We start from the raw sequence: 12,662 nt of genomic DNA on the forward strand, positions 1-12,662 counted from the left end.
CAGTGCTAGGGCTTTGTGTCTTACTCAGTTTGGCGTTACTCTGGATGGGCAACTCTCCTTTCTTGGAGTCTTGCATTCTGAATCTCTTCAGCACCTTATCCAAGTAGGTACTTTGACTAAGTCCAATTAGTCTTTTACTCCGATCTCTCAAGATCCTTATCCCTAAAATATAGGCAGCTTCACCAAGATCCTTCATAGCGAAACACTTTCCAAGCCAGGACTTTACTTCCTGCAGGGTTGGAATGTCGTTTCCTATGAGTAGTATGTCATCCACATACAATACCAAGAAGCTAACTATACTCCCACTAGCCTTGACATACACACAAGATTCATCTTCACTCCTAGAAAAGCCAAATTCCTTGACCTTTTCATCAAAGCAAAGATTCCATCTGCGAGGTGCTTGCTTTAACCCATAAATGGATTTCTCAAGCTTACACACTCTATTGGGGTACTTGTTGCTGACAAAACCCTCTGGCTGACTCATGTAAACATCTTCAGCCAACTTTCCATTAAGGAAAGCGGTTTTGACATCCATTTGCCAAATTTCATAGTCATGAAATGCGGCTATGGCTAACAGAACCCGAATAGACTTAATCTTGGCTACCGGAGAAAAGGTCTCATCATAATCCACTCCAGGAATCTGAGAGAAGCCCTTTGCAACCAGTCTAGCCTTATAAGTGTGTACTTTACCATCCATGTCGGTCTTCTTCTTGAAGACCCATTTGCACCCTACAGTCTTTCGACCTGGTACATTCTCAACCAAGTTCCAAACTTGATTGTCATACATGGATTGTATCTCGCTATCCATAGCCTCTTTCCATTTAGCAGACTCGGGGCCTGCCATGGCTTCCTCGTAGCTGTTAGGGTCATCTTGACTTACTAGTGTCCCATCACTAATAAGTGTCTCACCTTCTGCAGTAATATGGAATCCATAGTAATGCTCAGGTGCACTCCTAACTCGCGTGGAACGCCTCAGAGGTACAGATTCGTCAATTGGCTCAACAGGAGTTTCCTCCTCAAGTTGAGGGCTAGAGTTTGAAGTTCCATCACCACTTGACTCTTGAATTTCTTCAGGATCAATTTGCCTCCCACTGTCTCCTTGGCTTATAAACTCTCTTTCTCGAAAGACTCCTCTTCTTGCTACAAAGACCACATTGTCACTAGGTCTGTAGAAGAGGTAACCAAAGGATTGCTGTGGGTAGCCGATGAAAATACACCTCTCGCTTCGAGGTTCGAGCTTATCATGAGTCTCGCGTCTCACGAAAGGCTCGCAACCCCAAATCTTGATGTGGTCTATTTTAGGTACTTTACCAGTCCACATCTCGTGAGGAGTTTTGGCAACTTTCTTTGTAGGGACTAGATTAAGGATATGGGCAGCAGTCTCTAAGGCATACCCCCAGAATGAGATTGGTAGCGAAGCTCGACTCATCATGGAACGAACCATGTCCAACAAGGTTCGATTACGCCTCTCAGCCACACCATTCAACTGCGGTGTCCTGGGAGGTGTCAATTGTGAGACAATCCCACATTCCCTTAGATAGTCGAGGAACTCTGAACTAAGATACTCACCACCCCGATCGGATCGAAGCATCTTAATGTTCCTGCCCAATTGATTCTCGACTTCCTGTTTAAATTCCTTAAACTTCTCGAAAGTCTCTGACTTATGCTTGATTAAGTAGACATATCCATATCTATTGTAATCATCAGTAAAAGTCAAATAATAACGATTAGCATCCTTTGTGGCATGTTTGAATGGTCCACACACATCCGTGTGTATCAGGTCCAACAAACCTTCACCCCTTTCACACGAGCCTGTGAAGGGTGACTTTGTCATCTTTCCAAGTAAGCATGATTCGCAACTATCATTTGACTTTAGGTCAAACGACTCAAAGACTCCATCCTTTTGGAGTTGGCCTATGCGTTTCTTGCTTATATGTCCAAGACGACAATGCCATAATGATGCTTTATCCAAGTTATTATTATTAGTAGAATCAATACACAAAACATCATTTCCTAAGTTATCTACAACAGACACAGCTTCATACACACCATCACAAGGTAATGCTTTAAAATAAAGAACATTGTTAAAGAAAGCATCAATAGAACCAACTTCATTATTAAACGAAAAGGTAAACCCTTGTTTGTACAAAGCATGAAAGGAAATAATATTTCTTGCCATTCCTGGCGAGTAACAACACTTATTCAAATCTAACCTAAACCCACTACTTAGCGATAAAGTATAAACTCCAATCTTGGTGACAGGTGAAGCTTTCCTGTTCCCCATGATCAAGTTTATTCTTCCTTGCTCCACATCCTCACTTCTTCTTAGTCCTTGCAAGTCACAACAAATATGAATACCACAACCGGTATCAAGGACCCAAGATTTCGAATGGGGTGAGTTATTAGAAATGATAGTGTAAATACCTACATGGTTGGGTTTGACTTTCCCATCCTTCACATCCTGCTGGTACTTTGGGAAATTCCACTTCCAATGATCTTTTTCATGGCAATAGAAGCATTCAGCCTCTTTTGGGTCAGAAGAAGGAGTAATGAAACCTTTCTTGGTTCCACTTGAAGAAGAGCCATCAAGGGTCCGAGCCTTGGTACCCTTCGGAGATCTCTTTCTCTTCCTCCCTCGACTTTTCCCGATTGCCAAAACCGGAGTTGAGTTTGGAGTAGGAGTGATAGCAACCGACTTCCCCTTAAGACCTGTTTCTGCAGTCTTGAGAAGTCCCTGAAGTTTGCTGAGAGTGACCTCTTCCTTATTCATGTGATATGTCACGCGGAATTGATCATAGCACGATGGTAGGGAGCGCAAAATTATATCTATTGCTAGCTCCTCAGGGAGGTTCACATTAAGTTTCAGCAATCGATCCACATACCTTTGCATTTTCTGCATGTGGCTCGTGACGGAATCCCCGTCCTTCATCATGGTTGTTATCATGGAGCAGATGATTTCGTACCTCTCTTGTCGTGCACTTTGATGGTATCTTTCCATCAAATCTTGGTGCATTTCATAAGGGTAGAAATCCTCATAGGACTTTTGAAGTTCTGCTGTCATTGTGGCCATCATGATGCATGCTACTTTCGTAGCATCCCTTTCATGTGCCTGAAAGTCAGCGATCTCCTGAGGAGTTGCAGTGGTCCTATCAATCTCCTTAAGCTCCTTGTCAAGGACATATTCTTTGTCCTCGTAGCGGGTAATCATCTTGATGTTTCTGATCCATTCATTGAAGTTGGATCCATCAAAGGTGACTTTCCCACACAAACTCATAAGAGTAAAGGAGCCATTAGGATTTGAGCCAGAAGCACTATTTGAAGACATCTGAAAGAGGAGAACAAGTTTAGTATAGATTTAAGAGAGTCCTTAATAAAACACCCAAATGTAATATTAAGGCTAGGATCCAATCACAATATAATATAACTTAGAAGAGGTATGCCGTAATCTAAGCTATACCATATTTGAAAGGTAGGTGAATGACGATTCACCAATTTCCACCACGAAAACCGAAATATTAGATATTAGGTTTTATTGGTTTTTAGAAATTCCTAGATTCTTTGAGATTCAATGAACTTTTCAAAGGCATGTTTCAATCTCGAGAGTGCCCTCCAAGTTTTGTGACTGGGATACCGAGGATCACAAAACGAGGTGTGAAGTAACCATGCAAATCACTTGGTACCCTTAAAGTTTATCACTCAATCGATGTGCCGGTAAACCACACACGCTCCACCGATACTATAATAAACCTTAAGTCACCCTTTACCTACCTTGTTAAGTCCAAGTTAGTGTGCCGGTTAACCACACACGCTCCACCAACGACTTAGACAAAGTGTAAAGTGTAATTTCATGGATTAGCACCTTATTCACATTTTCCTAAAGTAACTAAGATTGGGAATTTAATAAAACATTTAGTTACTTTATAATATTCATCATACTTTGAATGAGAGTTTATAAGTCCTTGTCTTACCCGTTCGGCTAACGACCCTCCACCAGTCAAGCAAGCGGTGGGTGAGAGTAGACACCCATTAAGTCACCATTTTATAGGCAACAACCTTATACCCACCTTATAGACCGGCTTCGTGAATGAGGCGTACTAGCGGTAAGACGACTTTATTCTTATACATATATATATAATTATTAAATCATCATAATATAAGTATAAGGGTTGAATTTTAACTTTTAAAATTCTAGGGGTTGGAACTTAAAGTTTTAACTTAACTTTTCTTGTTCCAAAACTTGAGGGCAAGTTTTGTAACTTTCAAAACTTTTCATTTCTTGTAACTTATGAGTTTAATAGAGTAATAAAATGAAGACTCTTCATTTTTCTAACTCTTGTGTTTGTTTTAATGGTTTTAATTCAAGTGTGACTCTTGGTTTTCCATAACTTGAGGACAAGTTATGGACTCCATTAAAACACATTATGATCAAGAATTAATCTACCACATAGGTTACAAATAATTCCTATGATCATCTAAAACATCATAAGAACAAGAACATGAATATGAACACAATCAAAAATTACATTTAAAACTTTGTAATTTTGATAACTAGTTGTTGTGAATGAATTAGAAAGAACATTACACCATCAAAACAAGTTTTCAAGTACCAAAACAGTTTAGAGTAATGTTTCTAGTCCATTTCCAGGAACTAAAATCGAAATTCTGCAATCAGTCGATCCTACTCGCCGAGTGCATGAATTTACTCGCCGAGTTGGTTGAAGATACACGTGAACTCGCCGAGTCCCCCTATAGACTCGACGAGTCCACTCGTAGACAGCAAGATTTTCGACTTTTTTCAACTTTTAACCACAAATAAAAAGCAAACAAGCCTAGGCTCTGATACCACTGATGGGTTTTGAGCATTCTAACACTTCCTAAGTCACCATACAAGAAAATCACATAATCATTCAACACATCAGATAGCAAAACTAGGGTTTATATTATTTCTTGAAACAATTACACAAAGGTTCAAGTTCACCCTATACTACGCCTCTAGTAGGCTACACTTCCTAATACAGACTTTATATATTGATATGAAGTCTTCATCCTTGAATCCTCGCATTGTTTTATGCTTCATCAAGGATCATGTGGAATGCTCTTAGCTTTGGTATTGTGTTTGGCCTTATAGCCTCTTCTCTTCTTGGGCAGTTTTGGTTGAAGAGTTGAAGTGCCCTTCTTCGCCACACTTAAAGCAGACTTCTCTTTTGGTTGGGCATTTGTTGGCGTAATGACCAGTCTTCCCGCATTTGAAGCAGGTCATTTCTGTAGAGCATTCCCCAATGTGCTTCCTTTTGCACTTGTCACACCATTGTGCTCCTTTTTCGAGCTTCTTCGAATCAGACTTCGAAAATTTTCTCTTCTCATCAGACCTTGAAGATCCTTCAATCTTTCTTTTCTCGCCCACCTTGTTTCTCTTCAGACCCCCTTCCTTTAACTGGGTCTCCACATTTTTAGCAGCTCGGACTGTTGTCTTCAAAGTAGTTGCCATCTTGACCGTTGGGCCAAAGTCGGCAGGCAGTCCATTTGCAAACCTCTCAATTTTTGAGATCCAGTTGGCACTAAGTATGGAAATAAATTCATCTTTTCGGTAAATGCAGTAGCATAATCATCAATGCTCAATTTACCTTTCTTCAGGTTCTGGAATTCATTGTTCAAATCAATCAGATCTATCTCTGAGCAGTACTGCATCTTTAACTGCTCCAGGAATGATTCCCAAGACATCCTCAGAGCTTACCCTCGGGCATCATATATGCCACTAACTTCCACCAGCTCAAGACTCCGGTCTTTAGTTGTCTAACTGCAAAGACAATCTACTGTTTGTTGCTACAGTCGCAACTCTCAAGCACCATCTCCATTTCAGAGATCCAGTCCATAATCTCAACAGGCTTTGGGCTTCCAGAAAGACTTGGCAGCTTGGCGCCCAAGAAATTTTTATACATACGCCCATCCCTGTTTCTTTCCTTTTCCGGGTCATTCCTTTCTGCCACTGGGGGTTCTGCTTATCCAACAGTCCCACTATAGTTACCTCCCTCCGACTGCCCTTCATTCACTTCGGGCTCTTCCACTTGAAGTGACAGTTCCTCACGATTCTGTTGGAGTAATCGCCTTGTCTCCTCCATTTGGCGATTCAACATCATCTGCATCATCGCTTGCACCCCAACCATCATCATTGGCTCTGGTGTTGCTGCTACAACAGGTGCTTACTCAATCACAGGTGGTTGATTCCTATCTTTGTTCATGTTTCCAACTCCATTTCTGGTTCTTACCATTTTTTATCTACACACCGAATATGGTGAATTCAGATCCTCAATCACGATAGATAATGAATTCCTCCTTATCACTCCGAAACGTTTACATGCTAGTTCTAATATCGTAGTCGTACGCTTAGAATCCTAAACACATAAGGTTTCCAGATCCGGTCGGCAATAGACCATGGATCCGAACAAATAATAGCATTGATATAGCTATCTCACAAAACATTTAGCACATAAAAGCATCTTAGGCATCATTCCTAAAATAAACTAGTGCTTGTGTCAATTTAGGTGTACTACCTAACACATTTTAGGCACACTCCTCACAATCATTACTTAGCATTCTAAGTTTAAGTCTAGAAATTTCCTACAAATTCCTAGTTCGCTTAAACTAATGCTCTGATACCAGCTGTGACATCCCCAATTTCACGGCCAGAAAAGACAGATTTGTTTATGCTTGTTTTTAAAATTAGAGTAATCTTTTAAAGAAAACAGTTGTAGAATTTGTTTCCAAAACAAAATATGATAAGAATTTATCAAAGCATTCCTTTAAAGAAATGTATTTTCATTATATAACAAAATCTTGGGATGTCATGTTCCGATACAGACACATAAGCATATACAGAACTTACATTTATTTACACTAATGATTTACATCTCTTTTAATCTCTCAGTGAAATATGTCTTTGTATTGATACATGTGATACAAAGAAAAATGAGTGGGTCAGGCTTGGGAGCCTGGTGAGCATATAGGGTTTTCATTCCACAATGTTATATCATATATTTATAAATATAGAACATTCAAACTTGTACAATTTCACCATATAAAAGCAACTCTTATCCCACCCCATTGATCTTCACAACGACACGATCTAAACTCTCGTATCTAAAATTTTCCTCTTTACCTGATCCCTACTCACGAATCTAAAACTAACATTTTCACCTTATCCATACTCACGGATCTAAAACTAACATTTTCCCCTGATCCAAACTCTAAAACTAACCTCCTGATCTGATCGATACTCCCGAATCAATAATTGTACCCAATCCATACTCTCAGAATAGGGACAATTAACTATACCTTAATCCTGATCCGATCCATACTCCTGGATCAATAATTGTGCCCAATCCATACTCCCGGACTAGGGCCAATTAACTTAGTCTTAATCCATACTCCCGGACTAATAACAAGTTTTATCTCTTTACCTGATCCATACTCCCGGATCTAAAACTAACTTCTTGGTCTAATCCAACTCATCCTTTTATCACACACCAACTATCTCATCTACCCATGTTCTACCCAACATATTTGTAGATATAAAATACATATACAGTTTAACTCATTTAAAAACTATATAAAACATCCATTCCACACTCATCTCAAATAAACAACAATATATATACACATAACACATATTTCAAAGAAAATACTTCATATTTATGTGTTAGAAGAAAGTAACCACACACTCACTTGATTAGAAGATGACCGGACAGCACTACGGCTTGTAGAAGTAGTATTCTTCGGTAGATCTGGAAGATCTTCACAAAAAGCGGGATCCTCGCGGGCAGAGCTTCAGCTCGGGAATCGCACTTCTCGGGATCTTTAAGGCTTCGAGATTTGCTTCGGGGCTCGGGAATGATATCGGGGCTTCGGGATAAATCTTGCACGAAAAACGATGCAAAAATGCGAGAGAAAGGGAAGAAATGAGCAAAGAACTCGACTGCACTCGACTTCCTTTTATAGGGGGCTGGAAACCCAAATTACACTGGGCGTAATGTGGATAGGGTCATTGACTCCCCCCCCCCCCCCCCCTTCGGATAATATCGAAATTTATAATTAAATTAAGGGTTTAGGTCATTTTTGGTCACTTAATTTTTGGTTTTATGCTCATTTGGTCACTTAACTCTTTTTAAGTTTTAAAAGGTCATTAAACTTTTGGCTTTCTGCTCATTTAGTCACTTAACTTTTGGTTTGGTTAGATTTAGTCACCTAACTTTTAAAAATGTGCTCAATTAGTCACTAAACTTTTAATTTTTTTTAAAAGTTTAGTGACTAAATGAGCACAATTTTAAAAGTTAGGTGACTAAATGAGCACAAATCTAAAAGTTAAGTGACCAAATCAAAAGTTAAGTGACTAAATGAGCACAAAATAAAAAGTTTGATGACCATTTAAAACTTAAAAAGAGTTAAGTGGCCAAATGAGCACAAAACCAAAAGTTAAGTGACCAAAAATGACATAAACCCTTAAATTAAATATCGAAATTATTTAATAAATTTCAAAAAATCATATCTTCCTCATAAGAACTTCGTTTTCGACGTTCTTTATATCCCCGCGTATGTGAGACTATGCTCTACAACTTTCGTTTAGACTCTGTCGGCTAATTTTGACTTTATTTTTATTATATTATTTTGGTAGGCCGGGACAGGAAAACTCCGTTATAAATTTATAACTTCTTCATCCGACGTCCGTTTTCGCCTATCTTTTTATCGTTTCACTACAATTGATGAGATCTTTGATTCTCGTTTAGATTGTTTCGGCTAAAAGCCGCTCGATCTCAAATCGAGTACTCGGGTTGCATACTGCTAAGTTGAAACTTAGAAAAATCATAACTTCCTCATACGAAGTCGGATTTGGATGTTCTTTTTATGCACGCTCACGGTTTAACGAACTCTACGAATTTCGTTTAGATTTCTAAGGCTAAATATCGCTCTAACGTAAATTCACTATTTACGTCGCGTTGTGTCGTGTCGGTTCTGTCGCGAAACTTCAACATGTCATAACTTCTTCGTTATAACTCGGATTTTGGTGTTCTTTATATGTACGAAATCCTTGTAACATATACTACAACTTAGTTAACATTATTCCTTCAAAATAATCTTCCGTAAAAAAGTCATTTTTGACGCTTAATGTCTCTAAAATGACTAGCTCTGATCTACGGGTGTTACATCAGTGCACACCGGACCTAATTCTCAGCATGCTGAGCTCGGCTTGACAATTCAGCTACCAAATGTCGAGTTTAGGAAATTGATTTTGACCAATGGATGGTTGGAATAACTACTTCTTCATTATATATATATATATATATATATATATATATATATATATATATATATATATATATATTAACTCCTATAAATACTCCCAACCTACCAACCACCTTACCCATTTATCTCATCAAAATCATTCTACAACTCAAATATTTTCTCTCAAAATGTCTAACTTTATCATCTTCATTAGGCATGTGTTGATGCCTTGCTTGAAACGACCATAGAGGTCATTCAGGAGGCGGAACAAAAGATCGAAGAACTACGACAACAAAATGTGGAGAATGCATGCCGGTGGAAGAGGAGATACATACCAAGATGCCGTGAGGCGGCTAATGAATGACGCATGCATGATTACTTTGTCGAGGACGCCACATTTCAAAAATATTTTTTTATCCCTGGTTTCATTTGCATAAAGCTCTGTTTTTATGTATCGTCAATGACATCATGACAGTGTGTCCATTTTTCAGCAAAAATGGGATGCTACAGGTACAATTGGTTTTACTCATATACAAAAATACACCATTGTACTTTGTCAATTAGCTTATGTCGCTTTCCCCGATGCAGTAGATGAGAATATTAGGATGTCCAGACGTACTGCACAAACTAGCCTTCATAAATTTTGCAAGTATTTTATGAGATTATACGGTCCACGATATCTACAAAATTTTGTTTGTAGTGACATCTAACGAATGTATGTTCACCATTCAAGTGTGCATGGATTAGTGGAATGTTGGGAAGCCTAGATTGCCTCCACTAGGCATGGGGTTATTGTCTGAATGCTCATAAAATACAATACACTTGAGGTGATCATGGTTATCTAACCATTATACTTGAAGTGGTGGCCTCACATGATTTGTGGATATGACATGAATTATTTGGTTTTGTTGGTTCCCTTAATGATATTAATGTTCTTAACATGTCTCCCTTATTTGACGACATGTATAACAGGACTGCACCATACTCTTCCTTTCAAGTAGCTGGAACATTGTACATGAACAACTATTATCTTGTCGACGGGATCTATCCAGATCGTGCTTGTTTTGTGAAGTCATTGTTTTGCCCAAATGATCACAAAAGGTTGAAGTTTAAGAGAGCTCAAGAGAAGGTGAGAAAGGATGTTGAACGAGCATTTGGGGCTTTGGAAAAACGTTGGCATATTCTTAAATATCCCACGCCTTATTTGGAGGAGAAGAAAATGAGTGAGGCGATGTATACTTGTATCATATTGCATAATATGATTCTTAAAGACGAATGAAATGCAATATGTGAGTATAACGAAAACGAGTTCGTTCCACTGACACAAGTTTTTGAGATTAGAAGTATGGAGTACCTAGCGAGCAGCGCAATAATTCATGATGTAGAGACACATCATGTTCTACGTAGGGATATACGGAACGTCGACCATATCGATCTTAACGCAGAATCGGTCGACGATTTGGAAGGTCAATTTTCCGATGAAGATCTCATTTAGGTCTATCTAGGTTTGATCATTTTAGTTTCTATGTTTTTTATTTTATTTTTTATTCTATGTTTTTTTTTTGTGTGTTTGTTGTATTTTTCTTTGAATTTGAATGAAAATGCAGGTTTAAATTAAATTAGTTAAAAAAAGATGACAAGTGTGGCAAGTAGTGTGACAAATATGATATGGTGTTATGTGGACCGTGGTAAGTGTATCACTAAACTCACCAGCCTTATGAAGCCCAAACTTAAGATAAGAATGATAATTGTTGAAATTATCACATATTTACATTTGTAAGACTCAAAGTGTAGATGCTAAAATAGCAGCGTACTTTATTTAACTTCAACTTTTTTCTTACACAAACATAACTTTTATATCAAAGGAAAATCTGCAATAAACTCCTTATATATTGGTTTTATAATCGATTTAGTCATTATATGTGTATATATATATATATATATATATATATATATATATATATATATTACCCAATTAAGTCCCAAAAACCTGTAATCATATTCAATTTAACTCTTTTACCCGGTCAACATGTCATCAAACTTTCAAAAATTATATTTTTGGCCTAATTTTTAAAATGTATTATAAATTTGGTCCAAATTTTATTGTTTGGACCATATTTTAAATTTTATAACAAATTTGGTCAAAGTTTTATCTTTTCGCACAAATTTTAGAATTTGTTATGAATTCATTCTGAATTTAGATTTTTTACAATTTTTTTTCTACAAATTTTGTTTCGAATATGTTTTTTCTTTATAAAAACATATCTATACAAACAATATATATATATATATATATATATATATATATATATATATATATATATATATATATATATATATATATATATATATTTCACATAAAAGATCTTATATTTTCTATATAATTTTAAAAAAAACTTTTTTGTATATGAAGTAACTATTTATAAAAATAGGTGTTTATTAAGTATATAAATATATACAAATCCGTTTTTATAAAAAAAATATATACAAACACGTATTTTACAAAAAAAAAATGTATACAAACACCTATTTTGTTATAAATATATTTGTATACAAACACATTTATAAAAAATACGTAAACAAACACTCATTTCATAGTGTGTGTGTGTGTGTATATATATATGCACAAATTGGTGTGTATCTATATTTTTTGTATAAAATCGTGTTTGTATACCTTTCTTTTATAAAAACGTGTTTGGATAATTTTTTATTTAAATGTGTTTGAATACAAATGAATTTATTATAAAATAGGTTATATACATATATATATATATATATATATATATATATATATATATATATATATATATATATACACTAGCAGTGTACCCGCGCAAAGCGGCGGGGCATGTAAATTCTTTCGGTGATATGTTTCCTCTACAAAAATGTTATGTTACAAAAAAAAGTACATGTTGAAGACAAAATAATCAAACTATGGTGTTATTTGGGATATGAAATCATTTTTTGTTCTTGGACGGTGGACTTTATAGCAGAGGAGAGAACAAAGAGGTATATGCGATTGGAGGGATATTTGAATCAACATGCTAAATTTAAGGATATCTAAAAAGGTTCAAATTTTGAATGAATCCGGGATTTGAGGGAACCATATTAAATTGCTGAGAAATATAAGGAGATTTGATGATAAATTTTTGAATTCAAAATGTGGTTAAAATTTAATATTATTTTATTAATGGTTATTTGTACTATCAGCTTCATCATTTGGACGTCTTAATAAATATTATTATTATAATCAATCTATTTTTAGAAATAGTTAGATTTTTTTTATAAGATAGTAAAGATATATATATATATATATGTATGTATATATGTTTACAAAGGAAATGTATATGTTTACTATGAAATAGGTGTTTGTATATATATTTTTT

General features: G+C 36.4%; 1 protein-coding gene across 1 annotated transcript; it reads left to right on the top strand.

Annotated features, from left to right (window-relative positions):
* Positions 1-10,237: 10,237 nt before the first annotated feature.
* LOC145002561 (uncharacterized) lies at positions 10,238-10,555 on the top strand. Its single transcript, XM_078961806.1, has one exon. The coding sequence runs from the start codon at positions 10,238-10,240 to the stop codon at positions 10,553-10,555; it is 318 nt and encodes a 105-aa protein (XP_078817932.1).
* Positions 10,556-12,662: the final 2,107 nt, after the last annotated feature.

This window comes from Lactuca saligna, chromosome 6 (assembly GCF_052625555.1).
Source record: "Lactuca saligna cultivar CGN05327 chromosome 6, ASM5262555v1, whole genome shotgun sequence".
In the NCBI taxonomy this organism is placed as follows: Eukaryota; Viridiplantae; Streptophyta; class Magnoliopsida; order Asterales; family Asteraceae; genus Lactuca; species Lactuca saligna.

Coding starts and splice junctions, on each gene's coding strand:
- LOC145002561 (XM_078961806.1), top strand. CDS start 10,238: ATGTATAACAGGACTGCACCATACTCTTCCTTTCAAGTAGCTGGAACA.